The sequence below is a fragment of the Chiloscyllium plagiosum genome, unplaced genomic scaffold (assembly GCF_037043375.1).
Source record: "Chiloscyllium plagiosum isolate Xiang-an unplaced genomic scaffold, Cpla_swu_hap1 HiC_scaffold_3, whole genome shotgun sequence".
NCBI lineage: Eukaryota > Metazoa > Chordata > Chondrichthyes > Orectolobiformes > Hemiscylliidae > Chiloscyllium > Chiloscyllium plagiosum.
In genome coordinates this window covers 117,556,435-117,583,635 of record NW_028270141.1, presented here as the reverse complement: position 1 = coordinate 117,583,635, position 27,201 = coordinate 117,556,435, and the positions used below count along the sequence as shown (strand labels likewise).

The 27,201-nt window shown below is 41.5% G+C and overlaps 1 protein-coding gene across 2 annotated transcripts in view; it reads right to left on the bottom strand.

Moving 5' to 3' along the window:
* Nucleotides 1-6,574: 6,574 nt before the first annotated feature.
* prdm1a (PR domain containing 1a, with ZNF domain) overlaps nt 6,575-27,201 on the bottom strand; it is a 33,055-nt gene continuing 12,428 nt past the window's right edge. For both annotated transcript variants that reach the window (XM_043687037.2, XM_043687035.2), the window contains exons 4-8: nt 23,752-24,004; nt 21,198-21,269; nt 11,473-12,605; nt 10,798-10,926; nt 6,575-8,618 (exon numbers count right to left, since the gene is read on the bottom strand). In XM_043687037.2, coding sequence (XP_043542972.2) covers nt 8,037-8,618; nt 10,798-10,926; nt 11,473-12,605; nt 21,198-21,269; nt 23,752-24,004 — 2,169 coding nt within the window. In that variant the 3' untranslated portion in view covers nt 6,575-8,036. The remainder of the gene's footprint in view (nt 8,619-10,797; nt 10,927-11,472; nt 12,606-21,197; nt 21,270-23,751; nt 24,005-27,201) is intronic.

Genomic DNA, 27,201 nt, shown 5'->3' with positions numbered 1-27,201 from the left:
GACCCTATATCTAAGGAAGAACATGTCAATTTTGGAGGGGGTTCAGAGGATGTTTACAAGAATGATCCCAAAGATGAAGGGCTTGTCGTATGCAGAGAGGTTGAGGACTCTGCGGTCTTTAATCAATAGAGTTTAGAACGATGAGGGAGAGACCTGACTGAAACATACGGAATACTGAAAGTACTGGATAGAATGGGAATGGAGATGATATTTCCACTAATAGAAGAGACTAGCGCCCGAGGGCACAGCCTCAGAGTGAAGGGAAGGCCCTTTAGAACTGAGGAATTCCTGCCGCCAGAGGGTGGTTAATCTGTGGAACCCATTGCCATAGAAGGCTGTGGAGACCAAGTCATTGAATGTACGTAAGATAGAGATAGGTTTTTGATTGGTAAGATTATCAAGGAGAACATAGGAGAATGGGGTTGAGAAAGATATGAGCCATGATTGAATGGTGCAGCAGATGGGCTGAATGGTCTAATTCTGCTCCTACACCATATGGTCTTATGGTTAGCCAATATGAGCATGTCAGTGCAGTGGAATTCCAGTCTGAAACACCAAGGAATGGGAGGATATTAACTTGCGTTTGCTATTTCCTGATCGTGATTGTCACTGTGTGACAGGCAGGTGTTTCCGGGACAGGAAAAGTAAACAGGAGCTACATGGACCAGCTGTAAGTTACAGCGTCACAGAAATGCTGCTCAGAGTGTGTATCTGAGTCACGTACAGTGGGAAGCTTCCCGCTTTGGGCCCTGCTTTGCTGGTGGCTATTAGTCAGTGTCTGAGAGATTCATGTGCACTGATCTCATGATCAGTAAGACTTCATGAAGTTACAGGAGGAACTCTGTTAGTGGACTCCCATTGTGTCTGGGAAATAAAAACACCAACCACTTTGAGAAGGCAAGAACTCATTGAGGCAATTATTGATATCAATGGTCATGCTGCCAGCAGTGAGGTTTTTCCTAGAATTGTTTTGAAAGTCCAAATACTGGCTGCAATTCTGCAGAGAGGTTATTGAGCTGGATTAATGTGGACACTTACTCCGAGCTCCAAATAGAGATATAGGTGCTGAGCCGATAAACTCAGAAGTTGGCTGCTCCACAATGGTAAATGCTGGGAGCAGCCTTAATTGGAAAGGAGTGATTTGGAGCAGGAATAAGTTAGGGCTAGGGTTATCCAGTAAAGTACTGGCTACTGCTGGAACTACAGGGAGTCCCAGAGAGTAGTGCGCTGGGACCCACATTGAGGTAAGTATAATAGTTTGGATGGGCCCAGCCAGGGGTGGGTGGAGAGGGATGGGGTCTGAATTTGATAGGGTGGGAGGATGGGAGGCATCAAGGGGAAACCTAACCTTGAGGTGGGGTGCTTCTCATGTGTATTGAGAGCACCTAAAGAGGCAAAGACTTGGAATGATATCACTATTCCTTTTATTGCATCACCAACTTCACAAACCAGGCCGGGGGGCGGAGGCTGTACGTTCAGCCCATGATTTGCTTGATGTACCTTACATCCTCTCCCACCTTTACACCATCTCTTGTTTTCACCCACATAAGCATGACTGAACTCCTTTGTTGTATTATGTTGCCATGAGGAGAACACCCTTTTCGAGTATTGTAACCTCTACAGAGCAATATGTTTGGGCAGGGTCAGTGTGAAACAGGCCATCGATTTGCTATCACCCATCATACAAGGCTGAGATTCTCTGACTGTGTGTGGTCATCAACTCAAGTCCAGCTGCCCAAACTAGTTCTGGATAGCAAGGAAGCTGTGGAGACCAGTGGATCCATATCCCCACCGTCAGGAGAGGCTGACCATCAAGACTAGGAGCAACAGATATTTATTGCAGTGGCTTTGCCTGGAAGGGGGAACGTGAGGTTTGCTCCTTTACACAATGTAGCCATGCTCATTAGCACCCATTACATGAAGCAAAGTGCACTGGTGTCTGTTGCTTACAGAGGGCTGCCAAGCACAGAATGTGTAACCAGCTGGCATCAGAAAAATGCAGCACAGATGCCCTTTCAATTTCCCTTTCAGCTTAGAGACTCTTCCTTTAAAACCATGATGCGTTTGTCACAGTTTGCTCCCTAAGCTGTTTTAAGCAAATGTGCAACAGTTGGAAAACTTTCAGGGTGCAATGGAGATTCAGTATCAGGGTTAGGGGATGGGGGGAGCAATCAGGGCACGTGGAGAGTTACAGGTGCACTACGAGAAAGTTACCACATGACTGAGCTCAGAAATTACAAATAATAATAGTATTCAAAAGTCTAAATAATAAAGCAGCTACTGGAAAACGTCATCCCATATTTCTCACTAGTGGATTATTTTAACTCTTATTTACACACCTACCGACCTACACATATTTCAGCGACATTACAGATTTTAGATGTTATACCTGCTAGTCCAGTCATTCAGCCAGCACTAGAAAAGTTGATTGAAGGGTATTAAGGAAGACTTGCATTTCTATAACTCATTTTATAACATCAGGTTATTATAAAGCAATTTAGAGGACAAGCTCTATCGAGCAGCAAGGATATACCCTTTGAACCATTGAATAATATAATGTTTAATACTATTTGGCTCATTGAATCCATGCTGGCTGTTTTTAAAAGTATTCCGGGTTCATTCCCTCCCCTGCTTTATCCCTGCATCCTGGTAATTATTTTTCCAAGTGTTTTTTCAATTTAGTATTAAAAACTGCTATTGATTCTGTTTCCTATCAGACAGCCTTCCAAATCCTAACCAAATGCTGTGTAAAACAATCTTTTCTCATTTTGCCTTATTCTTTTCTTGGTTATTGTAACTGTAGTGTCCTCATCTGTGATCAGCCCTTCAGCCACTGGACAAAATTTCTCCTAGAGTCAAACAGCATAGAAACAGACCCTTCAGTCTTCAACTTGTGTAAGCCGACCAGGTATTTTCAACTAATCTAGTCCCGTTTGCCAGCATTTGACCCATATCCCTCTAAATCTATTCATGTACCCATTCCGATGCCTTTTAAATGTACCAGCCTCCACCACTTCATCTGGCAGCTCATTCCATGTGCACTCTGCATTAAAACATTGCCCCTTAGGTCTCTTTTAAATCTGTCCCTCCTCACCTTAAACCTATACTCATAGTTCTGGATTCCCCTACCCCGGCAAAAAAAACCTTGGCTATTTACCCTATCCATGTCCCTCATGATTTAATAAACCTCTATAAGGTCACCCCTCAGCCTCTGACACTCCAGGGAAAACAGCCCCAGCCTGTTCAGCCTCTCCCTCTACCTCAAACACTTCAATCCTGGCAACTTCCTTGTAAATCTTTTCTGAACCCTTTTAATTTTAACAATATCTTTCTTATATCAGGGAAACCAGAATTGAATGCAGTGTTTCTTTATTATATCTTTATTTTATACCTTTTTAATATATATCATATGTTGATGTATCCTTTTCATTCTATCTGAATACTTTATGATTTTAAGCACTTTTGTCAAATCTCCTCTTCACTTTCTCTGCTTAAGGAGTGTTATCTATTGCAATTTCTGGAACATTTCAAGTAAATCTTTTCTGTATCTTCCCCATCTCCTTCATGTCTTTTACAGAGTGTAGTGTTCAGAACTGGACACTTCTCAGCTGAAGGCCACACTATTGTTTTTATCAACCTCCTAGCTTTTGTACTCTATGCTTCAGTTTATACAACACAGGAGTGCATTTGCTTTAGTAGCTACCTTTTTTAAACAATCTTCACTTCAGAGCTTTGCGCATGAACACCCCAGGTCTCTTTTTGCATCCTTTCAATGTGTACCATTTATTACACATGATTCTTCTACTAAAATCTACCACTTCACGCTTTTCAGGCATAACATTTTACCTTCCCTGTTTCCATCTACTCCATTAATCTGACTGTATCCCCTTGAAATCTATCACTATCTTCCTGGGTCCCAATTTTCATATCACCAACAGATCTCAATACTATGTGAGTTGCTAGTCATGATCCGATAATATTTTTGTAATGATTTTGGCTGAGGGATAAACAGTGGCCAGGGGCACCAGGCAGAATTCCTTTACTCTTCTGGAAATCATTCCATGAGCTCTTTTACGCCCATCCCTCATGACAGACAGAGCTCTGAGAGGTTGGCAGCAGAACCATGTGTCTGAAATGTGCCTCATCTACAGGGGCAACCACAAAATTAATGATCTTGAGAGTGGGAGATCCCAAAGGAACATCGATGACAGCCTGGAGCAGTGAATTAGAATAGAAAGAGTGGATATCTATACAGCTCAGGAGTACAGGTAGAAACGGAACTCCAGACCTGGCTGGAATTTAACTTGTGCAATCAATAGCTGTGAGCAATCATCCACAGATCACTTTCCACCCACTCATTATGGTTTAATAGACACATTATTCTGAAATAAAGAGGACATAAACTTCCCCCAAAGGCTTAGTGGGCAAAGGGAATGCCTTGTGTGTCACGGAGGTATGAAGACCAAGAAGATTCCAGGAATAATTGGATGGCTTTTTCAGAGACTGAACGCCACAACCGTGATGGGCTAAATGGTCTCCTTTTGTGCTGTTCAATGCTGTGATTGATTCTTATGTCCATAGGACAAAGGATCAGAAGTAGGCTATTCAGCCCATTGACCCTGCTCCACCCTTAAAAGAGATCACGACTGATCTGATCATCTTCAACTCAGCTCTCCCACCTTAACCCCATAACCCCTGATTTCCTTACTGATTGAAAATCTGTGGAACCACCGCAATGTTCTGTTTGACAAAAGAGCTATAAATGTTTGACTGGAGGATGTAGTCTGCAAGTTCTACGAAGGTAACGTGCCGTCAACATAATGTGTGATCACACTGACAAGGGACCATTCAGGTGCTCTCCATGCAGGACTGTGTTCAGGGGATCACGTGATCACAAGCAAATTCACACCAGAGAGAGAATGGTCTGTTGTCCTGTGTTGGGGAAGAGGTTCAAGCAGGTACCCAGCTTATTGCACAGTAACTTGCTCATTTATATAAGGAACTTTTCAAAGTTCTGTGATCAGAGATTTAAAAGCAAAATGGACTTGCTATCACATACTTGACTAAGTTCACTGATCTCAGCCGGGAAATTCCTATGTGCACCTGCCACCACCTCTATCCCTGTGGTAGATCAGGCTGAAGAGAGATCGGATTGATTAGGACTATCCTCACTGCAGTTTAGAACAATGAGGAGGGATCTTACAAAAATACAGTACGGATGTCCTGATCATTGCGGAGTCTAAAACCAGGGGTCACAATATAAGGGCATGGGACTGGGATGTGGAAAGATTTCTTCAACCTGAGAGTGGTGAGCCTGTTTAATTCTCTATAGAAAAAGACTAAGGCCAAACGGTTTAATGTTTTCAAGAAGGAGTTAGTTATTGTTCTTAGGGCTAAATGTATCAAAGTATAAAGGGGAAAAGTGGAAATAGGGAACTGAGTTGAATGATCAGCCATGATCATATTTAATGGTGGAGCATGCTTGATGGGCTGAATGGCCCACTGTTGCTTCTATTTTCTGTTTCGTTATGTTTATGAGCACCATCCAGGACATGAAGAATACCTCAGGAAATGCCATTCAGAAGGAGCTGGCGAATCATAATATTGAACTTGGCTATTTTGCGAAGGAGAGTATGATAAAGATCAGGTTGAAAATCTGGTGGAGAACCAAGCAGAATGTGGCTAGACTGAGAATGGAAATGAGAGAAGTGAAGAGAGTGTGCAAAGAAAAGTTTGTAATAAGTAGGGTGGCCAGACATTAGCTTTATAGTTCATCCTCTGGGACTTTAGCTGCTCAGGATACTGTAAACTTGTAGTTTACCAGCTGGTTTTACATCCAATATTTTACTCTTTGTCCACTTACCTCAGTCTGGCAATAGCAGGATCCTGTGCTTTGTCCTTTCCCTATTTGCAGAAGCCTTGCCTCAGCAAAGACACCTCATCTGGCCTCTTTTAAAACTCACTTCCTATCTCACCCCCCACCAACTCCTCTTTGACATCTCCCAACACACAACACAAGGGTGTCCGGGTTTGGTGGTCTCCAATGCTGACTATCCTATTAGTGAGTAACCGGTAAGGACCAGTTAAAGTCTTTGAGAACATGTAAACAGTAAAGGATAGTCAATACGCATGGCAGGTCTGATGTGAGACTGAATAGAAGAATTTATTGTGGCGCCACAGTGCAGGACCAAAGGCATGCACAAATCCAGCATCTTCAAGAAAAGAGACCTGGAGTTGATATTGTAACTGATATGCCTCACAGAGTCCTGCAGCACTGACAATTTACATTGCAGGTCAATTGTTGACAAAGGGCAGAATATTAAGAGGCAAAAGAGTCATCATAAATTTGAAGAGTCAACCAAAAGCCCAGAATATAAAATTACCTCAGAATCACCTCTCCCAATCACAGTAGAGTTATAGAACCATGTATTTGAAATGTGCCTCATCTGCAGGGACAACCACAAAATTAATGATCTTGAGAGTGGGAGATCTGAATCCCAAAGGAAAATCGATGACAAGCCGGAACAGTGAATTTCTTAAAAATGTTTTCTTAAGAGTCAGTTAGAATCATCACTTGAGTTAAGTGAGCATTTATATTTTAATTTACACTTTGACATGTTGCACATAAATAACATTGTAAATCAGAATGTAAACACAGAATGAAGTTTTCTAACAGAAATAAGCAAAAGCTCAAAAGGCTCCAAAACACCTTGTCGCTTTGGTCAAAGAAGAAATTTAAATTAATATAAAATGCAAACAAATTTTTAAAAAAATTAACCCCACTGTCAGCAAACTTTCCAGACAGGTTTCTGCTACATTCACCGGAACTGAGTCCACAGCAGAGTCCAGACAACACGAGATACCGTGCAACTATAGCACAGAGTTCTCGGTTAAAACTCAAAACCAAACACAACACAGAAGCATTACAGTTAAAAAGGAATAAAGTGTATCCAGTGATAAGAGTAGTGATGCTTTGGTTTGCATTAAACCAGTCAACACAAAAACAAATTAGGTCAGTTCAGTTCCTCACACCTCGCCCAAACTCGCTGGTTTACTGCTGCGAGGACTCTGGCCAGAAACTTCTTGTATGGAAAAAAGACAAGTCCGTCTTTGATTTTAATTTATGGTCTCTGATTTAGAGTTTTCTTTTGGTGGGGGGGTTTAAAAAAAACACAATTATTGCTGCTACATTACCAGTAAGCAAGAAATAACAAATCTATCCAGTTTACGTTCTGTTTGATCCCTGCAGCACTGGACACACAATGAGGTAGCTGTTGTTCAGCTTTACAATCTCATTCACAATTCAGTGAAAACAGAGATAACTGAGGAACAAGATTTGGGGATAATGATAGACAGAGATGGAGAGGTAGGGAGAAAGATGGGAAGGAGGAGGAGGAAACAGAAAGAGAGGTGGAAGGAAAGAGAAAATACGAGAGCAAGTGAGATAAAAGTTTAGAACAGGATACAAGAGTTAAAAATCTATAAAACTTCCTGCTTTGGCAATACACCATATTGCAACAGTATTATGCAAAACCATTTCAGAATGCCCCAATGTAAGTGACGGGTCTTTCTCTTTCCCCATTATGATCTTGTTAAAAGTTTTAAGAATAAAAATGCAGTTTAAAGTATCTACAAAGAATGGCAACAGATAAGATAAAAATAAAACATTTCATTATTGAATTACAATGATTAACTTGGTCATTGTAAACATTATTTTTAGGTATTGTTTAACAAAGTAAATTGTGTAATAAATTATTTGACTATTCCTGAAAAAATAATTCTCCTTAAAATGATTGTCTTTAAGGTTTTTCCTTTAATAGGCATGTCATAGTTCTGCCAAATACTTTCTTTAAGATGCCCTGAGTTGAATCGAGACATGCCCTGTCTTGAGGTGTTGATGGGGATGGGAATTGGGTTTGGGGTCAGCTCTGATGTTAAATCAGTCAAGTCTATCCTGCAGCACCTGCATATATATCTATGTACATTCAAATGCTGCAGGCACCTCATCTCGTTAGGTCAGAGAAACTTGCATCTCTCTAGTTACATGGATCGATGTGTTCAACTGTTTCTTGCTTGACTTTTACGGGCACGAGAGGTAGAGGGCTACCACGAGACATTTTCAGGACTGGAGTCTCCAAGTTCTCGTACAGGTTGCAGCCAGAGGAGAGGAGGTTGTTGCCCAGGTTCCTCTGAAAAGGGTTCTTTAGACTGGCTTCTTCCATCTCTCTCCTGAGCATGCTGAAGATCTGCTTCTCGATCGCTGATTCCATGTCATCGCTGTGCCCCAAGTCATCGAGCTTGTCCGCATTGTCACTGATGTCAAACTTGTTGATCTCCTCGTTTAGGCGGTTCAGGTCCTCCAGGGATCGCCCAGCACCCGGGGCAATAGGGCAGTTTCCTTTGAGGTGCGCCTTCAGACTGCAATGGTGAATATAGGTCTTGTGGCACTGCAGGCATTTGTGAGGACGCTCCCTTGTGTGCAGGCGTTTGTGCAGCTTGAGATGAACAAACTGTGTGAATTTTGCCGGGCACAGTTTGCACTGGTAAGGTTTCTCACCCGAGTGTAACCGTAGGTGGGTCTTCAGGTTGCTGGTGCTACTGAAACGTTTATGGCAAACCTGCACAGTGAGACAAGAAAGGAGAATTCTCAGCAGACTCATTCTCAAACTAACTTCCTGCAAATAAACCAAATTCAGTATTTATGATTAAACCTGACGATCTGGCTGCATTCAGTTTCTGGATGGTAACCTTATAAACTTGCTGCACAAGGATGACTGTTGTATTGTACACAACCATAAATAATCATGTTGTAATTGGGACAACAGCTTTATTCAGTGAGTACCAGAGATACCCTGAACAGGTATGACCAAGGTTCATGACCTAGGCATTCTTTCAAGGGATATGGGGAGGACACATTTATTGCCCATCCTGAATTGCAATTGAGCAGGTGGTGTTGAGCTATCTTCTTGAATCACTGTACTGTAAATATTGCAACAGCAACTACAGTATTGTTAGGGACGGAGTTCCAGGATTTTGACCCAGTGTCAGTGACATTGCAATTTAGGATGCCATGTCCCTAGAAGGAAACTTGATGGTGGTTCCTATACATCTGCTCCCTTTGTCCTTCCAGGTGGTAGAGGTCAGAGGTTTGAAACACTTTTTTAAATGAGTCCTGAGTTGCTGGAGTACATATTGTGTAAGATACACAGTGAGTATCTATGGTGGAGAGAATAAATGTTGAGGTTTAGGGGATGGGATGTGAATCAAGCTCTTAATGGGATCAAACTTCTTGAAACTCCATGATCTGGGCAAGTGGGATTCCATCATATTTTTGACTGGTACCTTGTGGATGGTGGACAGGATTTGGGGAGTTAAGACGTGAGTTACCCACTGCAGAAGTCACAGCCTCTGTCTGCTCTTGTGACCACAGTATTTGTTTGGCTGGTCCGAAAGATGTTGTCGGTAGTGGGGGATTCAGTGATGGTACAACAATTAAATGTCAAGGGGAGATGGTTAAATTCTAGTGGGTCGGAGATGGGTGCTGCCTGGCACTTGTGTTGCAGGACTGCCACTTGCCACTTATCAGAACAAGCCGAGATGTTATTTTGGACAGAACGTGCTTCAGCTTTTGAGGAGCTGCGGATGGCACTGAAGATTGTACAATTATTAGTGAACATCCCCATTTGTGACCTTATGATGAAGGGAAGGTCATTGATGAAGCAGTTCAAGTGGTTTGGTCCTAGGACATTACCCTGGTGTTGCAAAGATGTGCTGGGACTGAGGTGAAGTCACTGAGTAGTGTGAGGAGGATCAGTTGATGGGCAACAATTGGTCTAAGGGGTCCAGGTGTAGCAAAGAGTGAATGTCCTACTCCCCAGATTCCTACCCTTTCTGAAATGTGGGGGTCATCTTCCATTATCACACAAACTGCTGACTCTAATTACCTTGCCCAAATTCCTCATAAATTGGACTTCGAGTCAGATAGGAAAGGACTGTTCACTCCTATGAAGCACAACCCCCAAAACAAAATAAATTTTAATACACAACAAAGCCACCTTTTCCCCAAGGTTGATGAATTATGAGAGATCAGTGGTTCCATTAAACCTCAGATTTTTGGCTTCATTGAAAAACTAATGCTAATTAATCTTGCTGCTTCCTCATAGACCCAACCCACTGCTACTTACTATATGTCACTAATTTCCTATTCACATCTTCATCGGGGACAAGAGACAGACTGGATCAGAGACAAAAAACCACCGAGCCCAATGATTCAATCCTGCACAGTAAAGGCCTTCAGTTTTGTTCGCTGTTTCCCTGTTAACTGCTGATGCTTCGACCTATCTTCATGAAATGATGACCTTCTGTGGGTGACTTACACACTAATTATCACTAAGAACAGAAGCACAATTGGCAGAGAGTGGGATGGCTCTTATATGCCCTTAAAACGTCACTGCCCTTATTGTCAGGAACAGCACAAATAGCAATAATCTCAGTGCATTATGAAAGTGACTGTCAATGCAACGCAACAGATTAACCATTATGGACTTTGAAAATGTGCGAAATACAACAAAGACACCATCATATCTGGCACCTCAATGATCTATCAGCAATGTGAACTAAAAATAAACTTCAGCAATTTCCTAATATTGAAATTTTTGCACTAAGCACACTGCATTAAATTAGCAGGAGTCTAGAAAGATTAGCGTTGATTTACTGCACAATAATTCTGAACATTTCAGCAGAATATTTTAGATTTTAGAAGTATTTTTAATTACATTAATAGAACCCTCTTCTTACCTGACATTCATGTGGCTTTTCTCCAGTATGAACTAAATAGTGCTTCTGTAGGTGTGCTAGCTGTGTGAAACCTTTATTGCAGGTCTGACACTTAAATGGTCTTTCCCCACTATGTACTCTCAAGTGGACCTGGAAAGAAATAATAAATTCTCTACTTACAACCCTTCTCACCATTTGATATCATATAGCACAGTGAACAGTTCAGATTTAAGAAAAGACATCTTTTGCAAGAATGTAAAATCTATTAAGGAAATCATTGAGGGAGAAATTGGTCCACACTGGAAGCAAACCAGAAGTTGAATTTTCACTGCACATAACGTCGTTTTCAAAATATTGGAAAATAAAAAAGCTGACGCTGTGAAAAATTGAATGGTGATTTTCTAAGTGCTTCCTTTATGAACAGGTGTAATTTCACCGTTAAAATTTTATTTAAAATGGTAACTATTTAAAGGCACAGGACAGTATAACTATAAATAATTACTTTTGCCACCCCTGTTTCAATGTAGGAGATGGAGCAACCAATTTATGCACAGCAAGCTCACACAAATGGCAGTGAAATAATTTCTTTTGTCAACCATTGTTGGTCAAGGGATAAATTGTCCAAGACACTGCAGCATGCCATTTTACCTCTCAGGTAGGTTTTCTCAGCAGAATAATCTTTTAAGAAATAAATACCTTGAGATTTGATAGCTGTCCAAAGGTCTTATAGCAGACATTGCACTCATACTTGATCTTCCCATTTTGCTTCTTTAGAGGATATGGAAGTGTTTTGTAACCAGTAAGACTTCGCTTTGGTTTGATGAGATTCATGGCTTCTTCACTGCTGCTACTGGTGCTGCTGACCAGGCCAGCTGAGGTAGGTTTGGGTTGCATTAAATGTTCAGAATAGGAGGCAGCCGTGCCAGCTGTCGGAGAACCGTTGCAGGGGCTTGTAGGCCTGTCTTTCAAACTGGCAGCAGAGCCAGCGATTGAAAAGGCACTATTCCTCGCTGGTATGAGAAAGTCTTTCTGCTGCTCAGGAAGCAGAAGTCTTCGGGCTCCTTCGGGATGTAACGCACTGGGAAGGACTGTCTGGTTGAATAGGTGCTGGGGCAAGCCCCCATTTCCTAAAAGACTGCTGTACAAAGGGTACATTTTGGGAAGAAGGCTGAAGCTGTTCACACCATTGATGCCACTGAGGCCCGGGAAGCTGTTCAAACCATTGCAACCAACTGGGTAATGAGGTAACAAGAACCTGGAATACTGAGTGTTTACTGGATTATAGGAATGCAAGAAGGCTGGAGGCAGATGGCCAGGAGGAGGGTAGGCTGTGAAGGAGCTCAATCCTTCTCGGTTGTAAGGTCCACTCAAGTAAGGAAAGGCCTGTTTGTGTTCCTGAGTCGAAGGTGTCAGAGAGGAAATATGGGAGTCCGGACTGCTGTGGGGAGTTGAGCTTTTCAAACTTTGGTCTGGGCTGCTTCTAGACGACGGACTGGAGGTAAGTGAAGGCTGGATCGGAGAGTGTTTGACATAACCATGCCTCTCGATCCCAAAAACAGGACTAGGTTTCAAGTAGTCATCTGCAATGTGAGGTCTGACTGGGTACACAACACGAGGGAAAAAGGTACGTTCTGGGCTGTGCTTTTTGTTGATGTCCTGCATTTCTTTTCCCGGAGCCGCCAGCGGTTGGATTGCTTGTACTTGGTTCTTTTCCTTCATCGTGTTTCCCTCACCACTTTGACTTTTGTGCATCACATTGTCACTCTTCACTCTGTCGGCCAGGTCGCTTGCATACCTTTTTTCCTTTGGTCTTTGTTCTGTAGCAGAAGCTGGGCAAGGGAGAAAAAGAACAAAAAAATCAGGAAATGAATCATTTAAAAAAGAACATTTCTCAGCATTTCGCATATGTGTTTAAATAAAAGGGAAGAGAGTAGACTATCAGAGGAATTGGACACTGAGCAGCTCTTTGATTTAACAAACTTGTTAACAGGAAGTGGTGATTCTTTTTACTGATGTTGTACAATATGATCACCAGTACACTTTCACTATCCTCGATGTCTGAGCTAAATATAAAAGTCCTGCCCTTATCATGTCCGCATGTTAAAGGTTGCCACACAATGGTTCTACCTGTGCCAAGCCAAATGCTTACTGTGTTTTTTTAAGGGGACTACTTAACAAACACTAGAAACAATTGGTGCAATCTTCCTCACTGCCAGGAGCAATCTGAATCAATGAGTTCAGATGATACCAACATACAAGAGACTGGTTTGTAAAGCATCCATTTATCCCTGAGATAATGAGCCAGATTCCTGGTAATGAGGAGGGAACCTCAGCCCTGTCTCCTCATAAATGACCTTTTCATATGCTACTTCTGTTCTGGGTGAGGTGGCCCACTGGCCCTAAGCATGTTGAATGTGGCCATTGAGTTGGGTAGAGCTGACCTATGTTGATTGAAGGCCCATCTTGGTCCTCTGGGACGCTGTTTCAGTTGTACTAAAGGCCCTCTAGCCTTTGCCATCACATCACTGATCACCCCCAGCCATTCCCCTGTTCCCTCCATTTCTCCATGTGAATTTCATGTCCCACTTGGATGTGCAGGAGCCGGTGTTGGACTGGGGGTGGACAAAGTTAAAAATCACACAACGCCAGGTTTCAGTCCAGCAGGTTTATTTGGAAGCACTAGCTTTCAGAGCGCTGCTCCTTCATCCGGTGGTTGTGAAACAGGATCATAAGACACAGAATTTATAACAAAAGATTACAGTGTCATGCAACTGAAATGATATACAGAGGAACCTCGATTACCCAAAGAACAATGGGCGGGGAGTATTTCGCTTGGTTAATCGAATTCCGGATAATCGAATGCCGGATAACATAGTTTAGCCGAGCATTGGGACCTTACGATCTTGCCGGATAATCCGATAATTGGATAATTGAATATCAGATAACCGAGGTTCCTCTATATTGAGCAAATCTAGATTGCTGTTAAGCCTTTCCTCTTTCAAATGGGTCACAGGTTTCGGTTCATTAACTAAAACCTGCAACCCATTCTAAAAGGTGAAAGTCTTAACAGCAATCTAGGTTTGTTCAACATATCATTTCAGTTGCATGACACTGTAATCTTTTGCTATAAATTCTGTGTCCTATGGTCCTGCTCCACAGCTACCTGATGAAGGAGCAGCACTCTGAAAGCTAGTGCTTCCAAATAAACCTGTTGGACTATAACCTGGTGTTGTGTAATTTTTAACTTTGTCCCTCTTGGAGTTTAGCCAAGCAGATTACTGAAGTGATCTGTAGAAACAGATGTTTTGCCATTTTTTTTCTGTTGATGCAATGAAGTGGCTAGTTGAATCAATAATACCATCATCTGTATTGGGTCAGCTAGAGAATGGAGGATGCAGGGGACATGAAAGAATCATAGTGATAATGGGAATCATATGGGAGCATGAAGAGTAATGTGGGAGCATGGTAAGATCTATGAAGCTTACCTTTCAAAAGGTACTGGCATCAAGATTATGGTTAAACATCCTCTGTGACATCATTAGTGACAAAAACTTGAATAGTTAGCCAGACTGCACATAAGTATGTATGTGGCAGTGAAGAAGGCTTTTGGTACACTGGCCTTCATCAGTCAACACTGAGTACAGTGCGTTGTACAGGACATTGGTGAGGCTGTACTTGGAGTATTGCGGTCAGTTTTGGTCACCTTGCTATCGGAAGGATGTTATTAAACTAGAAAGACTGCAGAAGAAATTTTCAAGACTGTAGCCAAAACTCAAGGGATTGAGTTATAGGGAGAGGTTGGTCAAGCTAGGACTTTTTTCTTTCGAGCGTAGGAGACTGAGGGAGGACCTTATAGAAGTGTATAAGATCACGAGAGGCATAAATAGGGTGAATGCACTCAGTCACTTTCCCAGGGTTGGGAAATCGAGGACTAGAGGGCATCGGTTTAAAGTAGAGGGGAATGAATAAAAAGGGAACCTGAGGGGCAACGTTTTTTATCCAGAGAGTGGTACACATAAGGAATGAGCTGCCATCGGAGGTGGTTGAAGCAGGTACAACTTTTAAAAGGCATTTGGACAGGTACATGGATAGGAAAGGTTTAGAGGGATATGGGCCAAGTGTAGGGAAATGGGATAGCATGAATGGATATTTTTGTCGACATGGATCAGTTTGGGCTGAAGGGCCTGTTTCCTTACTGTAGGACTCTATGACTTATGAATATGAAACATTGTTTTTAAAAGATCCTTTACTCTGATGATTACACAAGAAAAAGAAAAACCCGCATTGATATCACATTTTAAAAGTGGCCCAGAGCATTTCTAATACTCTAAAAGGTGAGCTCAGTAACAAAGTGGAAGAACAAAGATGTCCAGGGAAGCAGATATGAAGATTTTTCTATATAGAAGAGTAGGGAAATCTGTCAAAATCTTTGCTTGATGCAAAATGGCATTGAATTTAAAAAACAGGAAGGAGTAGTGAAATAAAGATGCAGAAATGCGGGAAATACACAGCAGTGCGTGTGGAGGGGGAAGCCATTTCAGATTAGTGACAATCCATCAGAGCTGTGAAAGGTTAAAAGATGCAGCATATTTCATGCAAACACAGAGGCAGGGAAGAGGGGACTGGGGGAAAAGAGCTAAAAGGGAAAATTTGAAGGCAGGAATGATAAAGTGATAATAGTGCAGGGAAAAGGAATAAGGTAATGGGAGACCGAAGATGTGTTGAAAGGAGGCAACAGCAAAATAACTACCAACAGCTGCTGTTCAAATACTGATGCAATGATTACTATGTGGAATTGTTCAACCTGATGGTGGATCCAGAAGAAACAAAGTGCCCAATTAAAATGAACACCATTTGGCATTCTTGTAACAGTGTAAAATGTCATGAACAGAGAGACAGTGTGCAACTTTGGCAGAGGATTAAAATGACAGATGACCACAAGATCAGAAACTCTCTTGTGGGCTGACCAAGACAATTACCCAAACTCCATCTGGTCTCCTCAATGTAGATAAGACCAAACTGTAAAGGCGTAGCAAAGATTCACTAATATAATACCGCAAAGAACAGATTATTAGTGCCAGTATTATGAAAGGTTGTAAACATTGGAACAGTGAAAGCTAACAGAGACCTAACAGAAACTTTGAACATTATGAGAGATTTTAACAGGATCAATAGAGAAGAATCATTTCCATTTTAGCTTCTATCAAGATATTAATTGATGACTATCACCATAAGGGTGAAAGGATGAATTAACAGATTTTTTTTGAAATGGAAGAATGATTTTGGCAAACCAAGGTGGACTTTAGGATATTTTTAAAACAACCACACTAAGTATATGAACAGGGATGAACATAAAATAAAATGAAGAAATAACGTTGGAGTAAATCAGAAGGATGGGCTTGGTAGAGTTTGTTGGATGAAACAAGATTTCCATCTTCTGTACTGGTTGTTTCTCTGACTCTACACAATGAGGTTTTCTAAAGTGCACTCACTAATCTAGACAAAAGCAGCAGGCATTTTACACAACAGACCAGCATTAGTGTGAAGGTTCCTATCGTACAAGAGTGTACGAATCTGATAATGCTGTGGAGTGCCTTAAGCCTTGCCCAATATAATGTTGTTATATGGACTTGGCTGGGAGAACAATTCTCCCTGGGTCTCTTCATTGTTCCTGTAACAATGTGCATCACATCAGTATAATCTGCACATATTTGTTATCAGTGCAGTAAACCTGGTGAGTAGTGCTATGGAGCACCCACACAACATTACCCTAATCCGATTTTGTTGATTGGGAGAACATTCCTTAGATTCCTTTAGAGCTTGTCTAATGTCTAGATGACCCACCTAAAGAGAGATAGACATAGCCTCATCCAAAAAAAGCATTTATGTAGCACTCCCCAGAACCTCTCAGAAGTGAAGAGATTAACCTAGATATATCTGGGTCTGGAGTTCTGTTGTAACTAATACCATTTCCTTTGGAGAGGGGAGTTCCTACACTGGACCAAGCTGACAGAAGCAGATCAGTACGGCCAACAAGTCTGTCTCTTTTATATAAATCAGAGCTGTTCCAGTGTTTGATAAAGCAAATATTATTGTCTTGATAAAATGAACATTCTTGAGGTCATGGGCAAGGAAAGTCTCTCTAGTCAAGTCTGTATGTCACTGCAATAAACAACTCAACCATTCAGTAAAAAGGAAGGACTGGACGAATGGTATGGGGTAGCATGGTGGCTCAGTGGTTAGCATTGCTGCCTCACAGCGCCAGTGACCTGGGTTCAATTGCAGCCTCAGGCAACTCTCTGTGCGGAGTTTGCACATTCTCTCCGTGTCTGCTAGGGTTTCGTCTGGGTTGCTCTGGTTTCCTCCCACAATCCTAAGATGTGCAGGTTAGGTGAATTGGCCGTGCTAAATTGCCCATAGTGTTCAGGGATGTGTAGGTTAGGTGCATTAGTCGGAGGTAAATATAGGATAATAGGTAGGGAAAGGGTCGGGTGGGATACTCTTTGGAGGGACAGTGTGGACTTGTTGGGCCGAAGGGCCTGCTTTCACACTGTACGGTTTCTTTGCTGGCTCCCTACACTTTAAATACTGTACTCCACAATCAACGGATATGGGGAAAGAATAGGGGACTTAAGGTCAAGCTGATTTGCTTTTGCGAAGAGCCAGCATGGACCACTGAGGGATGAATGGCTTCCTTCTATACTGTGACCATAATAGAATTCTGTGCTTCATGTACAGATATGGTCAACTCTAAGCTGTAATGTGAACTCCACTATTGCTGAAAAACTGCTGTCCAGGCCTCAGGACTCTATAGTTAATGTGCCTGCACTGAACCAAGTTTGATCAGATGAGCTTCACACATTCAGTTTTTCTTTTTGTTGGATAAATTCCTGCACCGGGAGGTAGGAAAACAAGCAGCTCATTCCCTAGGTGTTTTCTTTCCGTGTGATGTTTACAGTCCTGGCAGTCCATTTCCATCAATACCTAACCTGTCACAGTCACCTGTTTAAGTGAGGACACACGTCCCAGCTGCCATTTAACTTGACATCCCTAAGCTGTCAGACAAAGTGCTTTTGGAAGCCAGGATAAGTGTGCTTAAATTTCAGGCATAATGATGGACGACCGCTGTATTATAGCACTCAATGCCTCTCCACACTGCCAACCCTAAACAAACAGCAGTGAGTGGACAATATAGGCAAGGTGCTGATAGTAACCACTGATAGCACGATCTGGCTTCCTTGGGCCACTAGACAAAAATAAATAGAAGGTTATCGAGGAGATACCTATCTCTCAAATAGGGCTTGGCAGGCAGGAAGTTCAAGTAGTCATTGAACTTTTCTCAGTCACTGCACCGGAAAGTAAACTGTCAGTGAACCCCAGAGCGAGCCAAATGGCGGGGGAGGTGGTGGGGGGGGAGGTGTGGAGTAGGGGGAAAACAACTCATTAAAGTACGGGATCTCTTTGGCGAGATAGACTAACAGAGCAAGAGGATCACGGCATGTTTCATTTCACTGGAACTTTGTGTCAATACGGTGCAGTCTTCCTGCAACTGTCCTTAAAGGTACAGTTTTAGTTTTGAGAAATCAGGCACAAAGTAAAGCGTTACCATGACAACAGATGTGCAGAGTTAATCTGTCCAGCCATTTCCTCTTCAAATACATGCACTTGTCATTCTTTGAAAAAAAAAGAAGAAACCCACAACAAATTTGGAGAATATAGACCGACCCCTGGAGTTCATGGGCCCATCAGTTTTCAGACCACCCTACTTCGTTTTTTCACTCAGTCACTCACAGAATGTGCGCTTCACTGGCCAGGACAGCATATTATGGCCCGGGGGGGGGAGTTAAGGGGTAATCACATTGCTGTGGATCTGGAGCCACATTCAGACCAGACCAGACCAGCTAAGGATGGCAGTTTCTTTCCCTACAGGACATTAGTGAACCAGTTGGGTTTCTCTGACAATCGACCACCATCTCACCATCAGACTCTTAACTTATATCGAATTCAATTTTCTCCATGTGCCGTGGCAAGATTCAAACACAGGTCCCCAGAACATTACCTGGGTCTCTGGATTAAAGGACTAGTGATAATAGCACTAGGCCGTCAGCTGCCCAGGGGTGTAAATAACAAAGTGATGGATCAAAGGGAAGGAATATTCCTAGCAGATTCCTCCTTCACATTAATCTGTGGAACAGACATTTCTAACTGGTCAATGTAAACATTTTGCAGAATTCTTTATCTCAAACGCAGCATGCATTCAAAATCTTTGCTGTACTTTGACATCAAGATTGGTTTATGTCCCTCTCCTTGCCACTCTAACCCACTTTCCTGAATATCAGGTAACTCTCCTTTAGAGGAAATAGCTGCAGGGCAAGAGGATTGCAGTAACGCAAACAGTTAAAGTTGCAATTGTAGAAAGGATCAGTTGGTCTCAAAGGCACACGCTTGTGGGCGGGGAATGCCTCTGACACGAAAGTATGATTGTGCACACATCACACTGTACATCTTAATTCTGCTGAATCACTTTTGATACTAAATTAAGGAACAACTGGGTGGGCCACACACTCAGTTCTGAAGAACAAAATAAAAAGGCAAATATTCAAAAGTAGAGTAGCCCACAGGAGATTAGATGCCGGGGGATTACTTACTCCTGGCTTGTTTGACAAACAAGAACTGAATGGAACAGTAATAAAAGTACAAGTAACTTGTAAATAGGAACTGCTACAATCCTCTTATCTGCAGTTAAAGAATGCCTTCATGCATCTACTCCTAAGGTTGCAGGATGTGATCAACATACATTTGGCACTTCTATCCTGGAAAGAAGCAGTAAATAAAAAGTTTCCAATGTTTCATTTACAGAAAACAAAGATGTATCACCCTGCTATCTGGTTTCAGTCAACCACATCCTGAATATTCCTTATGTTGTCTAGTAAAATAGATAGAATGCTGGACATGGAGACTAATGAAGGGGGTGAAGTAGGGGTGTAGAAACATTGTACAGAGTGGAAATCAAAAATTTACTAACATCTCTCAGACATCACTTCCACAATCAGAAACTAGTCATGAAAACCCAACCTCAAACAGGGCACCAACAAGCATTTGTTTGAAAAATCTCCAAATGATTCTTTTCTTAAGAACTTTCTTGATGAGTCCCTGATGAAGAGAACGGTGATTCAGCTGCACACTGTCAGTGCACTACATTGTTTAGCAAAAGCAGAATCACAGAATCATTGCATCATCGAAGGAGGCCATTTGGCCCATCAGGTCTGCATCAACTCTTTAGGGTAATACAAAAACAAAGTCTCTTAGTGAGATTAGTCTGCAGAATAAATTCTGTGCAGACAAATTAGTTTTCAATTGATTTGCATGTGTTTATCAGCGATCAACAAATTATTGTGAAAACTATATTTTTGTGATAATGATAGTATTTAAAACAGCCATCTTAGCTCGTTTGTTCAAAAAGATGATGGTTTGTTTTTGCTTTAATGATTGATTTACAACTGTTCAATTTGACACCATTGCCAACATCAACCAAAATGGGTATGAAAACCAAAGAAATTAACTCTAAAATGTTCTAAAAATATAAATGCCACATTCCTGTTAGGTGCTGTATCAGATCAGACACAAACTATAATTTTTAAAAAAATCATTAATGGGACGAGGGCGTCGGTGTCTAGGCAACATTTATTGCTCATCCCTAATTGTTCAGAGGGCAGTTAAGAGTCAACTACATTGTTGTAGGTCTGGAATCACATGTAGGCCAGACCAGGTAAGAATGGCAGATTTCCTTCCCTAAAGGACCTTAGTGAACCAGAGGGGATTTTCCTGACAATTAGCAATGGATTTATAGATTCTTAATTCCAGAGATTTACTGAATTTAAATTCCACCATCTGCTGTGGCAGCATTTGAGCCCAAGTCTCTAGAACGTTACCTTGGTCTCTGAATTAACATTCCAGCAATAATGCCACTAGGCTATCAACTCCCCATATTTAGAGATCTACAATATAAGCAATGTGCTGCTGGATTGGAAAAACTATAATTAATCCCAATTCAAAAATTAGCAATCATAAAAAAACTTGCACCTCCTCAAAGAATGTTGCAATGAGACATATGCCAATTAAGGAGGAACTGAACTTGCTGGTACATATTATAATAGTAGGAAATGATGCATTGAACAGCTAAAAGTGATTAAATATTAAATAGAACAAACCTTCATGAAAATTAGCAATTCATGAATTGCTACTTATGATGTTCTATACTCATTCCCTGTTTGAGCTTATATATTTAGGCTTTGAAGGATAGAACATCCAAAAACATTCCCATTTATGGAATATTGTAAGGGGCTGCTCTGCAATAAAAGGTCACCAAAGCCAACTTTCATAGTTTTATCTTCCTCTAAACAATTATAACTTGTCCTTACCATCAGGCTGGTCTCCTGATCTGTGCTGCCATTTTCCCTGAAGTTCCTCCCTTCGAGGCAGGTCAATGCACTCTGGAAATGTGGAATTAAAAAAAAAATTGAGGTCAACCTTAACAGAAATAAATATTTAAGACCATAAGAAATAGAAACGGGAGTCGGCCATTTGGCCCCTCCAGCATGCTCCGCCATTCAATAAGGTCATGGCTGATCTGACATTTCTCACGACCACTTTCCTGGATTTTCCCATAATCCTTGATTCCCTACTGATCGAGTTCTCAGCTTTAAATATACACAAGTTCTCTGCCCCCACAGGTCCAAAGTCCCACCACCCTGAGAGAAGAAATTCCTCCTCATCTCAGTTTTAAATTGGTGCCCTTTTATTCTGAGATGATGCCCTCTGGTCTTAGACTCTCGCAGGAGGGGAAATAGCTCATTTGCAGCAACATGTTTCATCCAATCCCTACAAAAATTAAAGCCTAGTTTCCCTCTGTACATTGGTAATGAATAGTTTGGGGCTGATTTCTTCTGTATCTAATGTGGTTTGTCCCTGGTTGAGATGTTGCTGTTGAAGGAAGTTTGCAGAGCACCAGACAAACCACTGCCAGGCCCCTAAAACAAACCTTGTTGAAACCCCCAAAGAGATTAGCAACAATTAATGCTTCACATCAGTGTCAGAGAATGGGACTGATTGGTGCAGCGGCTTCCCCATGAAGCTCTTCCATGAGTTTGTCGTAGACTAGGAACAGAGAGACCCACAGAACACCCACCTCAGCATGTCACCAACAAAAACTTTCAAAGCAAAAATCAAAATAAAATAAAAACTGAAAGGTGTTGTGAGTTTTCAAAATTGTGCATTTGAAGAATGTCATTTCAAATATTTTTTTTTAAACTAAGTATTTTATTTATTTTTCCTTGGAATTACATTCACTCTATAACTTGCTTCACCTGGATGGAGCATGTTAGTAAGATAAGCTAAGTTCATACAGAAAGCTACACTTAAACCCTCCCACTTCTTAATCATGTTACTTTTACACTTTGATTAATTATTTCTTAAGCCAAAACATAAAAATAAGAGATATAAAATTTATTTGAATGGATGAAAAGTTCCCTTTGTACACAGTGTGTATGCGCCTAGGGAAGGATCCAGGCATCTGAAACAAACACATGACTATTTAACTATCCTTATGAAGATTCTTTGGTCCCACTGCATGTTTTACTCTCAGGATACTGTTAGAGGTTCAACATTTGCAATGTTTTCCCTGTTGATTCAGTGTCAATTGGCATTGATTTCTCTGCAGCAATGACCTGCTCAAGTTGAATCCAATCATGAGCAGAGTCTGACAAAACTCAGTGAGGGAGCTGGCAGGGCATGTTTAGAGGATTACTGACCATTATTGACCAACTGGAAACAGTAATCCACGGTAAGGACAACTACTGCCAGACCAACAGCATGCTGGTGACCAGGAGCAGAGGTCGGAAGGTTGTGAGAATTTGTGGGGCCTTCACACTTGGCAATAGACACCACTTCTTTAAAAGGGAGATGAGAAACTTGGCATTGTTTAAGAACACAAAAAAAATCCAACTGCAACAGCCACAAGTTGTTTGGTACTTTTAAAGCTCTTTCTCTGTCTCTGTCTCTCTCTCTCTCTCTCTCTCTGTCTAGTACATATGCACACACAGCTGTTAACACTTTACACCAGAAACCAATCCTATGTTTTCCAAATATGTGCTGGTCACTCAACTGAGTGTTATTCTGTGGAGTTTGGCTGATATCATGAAGGCAGCAACTCTTACCCATCTCTGGTTGCCCTGAAGACTTTAAAGGTCATTCTGGAAGCAACAAGAGGAGGCATAGAATTGTTTAAATTATCTTTATTTCCCCTGGTGCTTGTCTGCAAATTACCAGATTCTTTTTTAAAAAGAAAATTTTCACAGCTAGTCCTGATGAGTTATTACTCTGGGCTGTTGTCGCTGCCAAGTTACAACTACAACATCAATAAAACCACCTTCCTTATATGAAAATAAAGCCACTAGATCATTCAACCATATCACCTATATCAATCTCACTTCAATGTGATTATTCCAATGCTCCCTGATGGTTCACTGCCTAACATGTCCTAACTTGTATCAAATTCTTTCACCCATCACCATTCCCATCAGCTCCCTGTCTATCAATTCTATAATCCTCATCATGTTTCAACCCCTCCGGGACCTTACTCCCGCACCCTGTAATCGCCTCCGGTCCAAACGTCCTCTTGATGCTTCCTCATCTTTTCCTGTTGTGTGGCTTCATCCAACTGTTTCCACAATAAATTGACCCGTGTGCTATTCAAACCCAAACTAGCCATCTCTCACCTGACTCAACAGTAACCCTTGGTAAATGCTGCTGATATAGTGATACAATTCTGAACTCTACCTCATGGTGGGAAAAAGGCAATTCCCTTCAAATTCTCCCTGCAAGTCTGACATGTAGATCTATCCAGGAATGTCTTGTTAAGTAGGTGTGCTAGGCCTGAAATGATAGTCCATGAAGCATTCAGAATGATGCACTTACTTAGCTTAGTCATCTGAAGATCCCCAGAGGCTGGGTAGTGGAGGCGTTCTGCAAACTCACTGCTGTACCAGACCAGTAACTCTTCATTGGCTGGGATGGGCTTCACTGTGTAAAAGTAGATGTCCATTCCATTTTGACAAGCTGCCAGGCACTGCTCCTGCTTTGAATGGGCTGGATTCACGTATCGCATCCAGTTACTTTTGCTCTCATCAAACCCATCAACAAAGTGATGTAAATCACCATTGGAGTACACCTGGAATGCATTTGGAGAAAGGCAGAAATTTAGAATTATATGTACAAATTCAGAATTCTTCCAGCCCATCCCTTTTTTCAAAATATGAACTCATTTAGACAGCCCGGTGGAGCAATAGTCTTCGGTGCTAACTAATAAATAATTACAAATTAATTTCAATCTGGCCATCAGAATAATCAAGAATACCTCGAGTATTACCTTCTCCATTTTTTTACACAACTTTTATATATTTTTAGAATGCACGTTTGATGGTGTAATTTTATTTCAACATGGGAACAAGCCCTGTGCTGCTGCGAGGTCGAGTCTCATGTGTGACCAGCTTGTCAGGGCAGGTAGATGCTAACATTACAGCTCCTGTTCTGACTGTGCTTTTATGTACACACTATGTTGAGTCACCTGTAGTCCTGACGTCAAAGGGTACTCAAATTGATTCTGTGGCCTCCATTTTCCTGCCGCCCCCTCTCTGACTGCTACGGCTATGCAAATCTCTTTCAGTTTCGTTGAGAGATGTTTGCTTGTGGTGCTCAGCTCCAACAGATGATCTGGGGAGGGAACTCGCAAGGCGATCACCTGCCACAGCAGGACTAGCAGTTGTTTGGAAGCAGATCAAAGTATTGACCTTCACAGAATGCTCCTTCTCACTGCAATTACTCTGCACTTCACTCCTGCAGAGCCTGCTTGCCATCTTTTGAAATACCCATTACTTTCCTATTTATCTTGCTTATATATAAACATATCCTGCAAAATCAATGAGGCTGGATGAGTGTGGATGAGAAGGGAATAGTGGTGGGGGTGGTCTGTAGAACCACATGTGGGTTTTTTTGATATGAACCCACTTTACATCTTGCGGTGTGTTTGTTATGAGAAACTGGAGCAGCAGAAAGAGTGCAGAGAGATGTGTGAACAAGCATGTTTTCAGGTTTTTATTTGGTCTGAAGAGCTTTCTCAAACTTCCAGGAATGAATGACTCTGCTGCTTCCATTACGAGGCACTTTGTGTGTGTGTGTTTGTTTGAAATTAACTTCCGATTGAGTTTCCATTGTATCATTTACTGTACAGTTTTCAAAAATGTAACTGAGACATAGGCTCCGATGTCATCAGTGCAGCCCTGCTTCAAATCTTATTTCCATAGTGTGATGACACAGGAAAGAGAGGCAAAAAAAAGTTACATTTACATCTTATGGCTAAACCAATTCCTGGTAATTAGTAATATATTTTGCAATCTTGGCAACTGCAGTTACACTTATCACAAATTTAGAATTAAGGCCAAACCCCAAGACCCAAATGACTAAAGATTCAAAACAAGCTCATGCAGGTCTAGAAATGGTTTGAATGAAGATTGATTATGTAATAGGTTTAGTTTAGAGAATGTTATAAAAATTCATAAATAACTACCTCTTGCTAGTTTGAATAGAATAACACCTAAGCTCTGAAACAATCATTTACCAGTGTACAAGGTAAGATTACAGAAACTGGCATTAAGCTGAAGCTTTCTGCCCCGCACTCAAACTGTCTTTGGTAGTGCAAGGCAGTACTGTTTTACATATGAAAGATTATGAGTAAACTCTGCCAAATTGCGTGCTAAAAGAAAACTCCCAAACACCAACCTTATACTTTACCCCCAACTTTCTCTGGAATTAAGAAGAAATTACAACAGGGAAAAGAGGCTGAATTACTAACTGTGGCAATGTTTTCCACAATCTCAAAATGAATCTTGCAAAAACGCAATTTCTGTGTCTTTGATCTAAATAGTCTATATTTAATGCTATATCCATGTCTCTTTATTCTATACCATTCAAGCATTCAAAATTATTTCTATCTATCCTGTTGCACCTCTTCATAATTTATCATTTCAAACAGTGTCAAATTGGCCCATCATCTCCGATATACCAATAACAATAGGCCAATAGTAATAAAGGTGGCACTGGATTGCGATCAAGAAAAAGATGCATAAGCTGCCCTCAACTGCAGTCACTTCCAGCTGTTCATGGATGTGGAATAGGATGGAGAAAGAAATCCCTTTGTAGTCAGGTTATGTTTATAAATCATTAAAAGCATAAATATGGAAGCAGAAGTATGTCATTCAATATGGTCGTGACTAATCTGCTACCTCAACTCCATTCTCCTGGATTACTCCCACATCCTTTAGTTACCACAGCGAGCAAGAATCTAGAGGAGTGCATGAGCATGTGAAAGACAGAGCTGTGTGATCCTACAACCAATGAGATCAGAGCTAAGCTCAGCAGTCCTGTCACATCCAGTCAGTTATGGTGACTGTCAATTAGGCAACTAACAGGAGGAGGTAGAAGTTCAGCAAGCATCCTCATCCTCAATGACTGACATTAGTGCGAAGGCTGAAACACTTTCAACCATATTCAGCCAGAAGTGCCAATTGTTGATTCATCTCAGTCTCCTCCTATAGTCCCAACAACACAGATTCCAGTCTTTTGCCAATTTGATTCACTCCGTGCATCAAGAAGTGGCTTAATGACTGGATATTACAATGGCTGTGGGTTCTAACGACATTCCAGCAATAATACAGAAGACCTGTGTCCCAGAATTTGACACTCCCCTGTCTGTGCTGTTCCAGTACAGCTACAACACTGTCATCTTCCCAGCATTGTGGAAAATTGCCAGGAATGACTTGTCCATAAAGAAACAGGACAAATTCAACTCAGTCAATACCAGTCTACTTCCAAGTGATGGAAGGAGTCACTGACAATGCCATCAAGTGGTAGTTATACAGTAATAAACTGCTCACTGATGCTCAATTTGGGGTTTGAACAAAGCCACACATCTCCTGACCTTATTACAGCCTTAGGCAAAAGTGAGGACTGCAGATGTTGGAAATTAGAGTCTAGATTAGAGTAGTGCTGGAAAAGCACATCAGGTCAGGCAACATCTGAGGAGCAGGAAAAGCAGCAAAAGCCCCTCATCAGGAATATTATAGCCTTAGTCTGAACAAGGACAGAAGAGCTTGATCTCAAAAGGTGAGGTGAGAGTGACTGCCCTAAACATTAAGGCAGTAATTGACACATTGTACTATCAAAGAGCCCTTTAAAAACTGTAGGCGGTGAATTCATAGCCAGCATAAAGGAACACAGTGATGGTTCTTGGAGATAGTGCATGCAGTCTAACCATCTTTGATTGCTTCATCAATAACCTTCCTGCCATCATTGGATCAGAAATGGGGATGT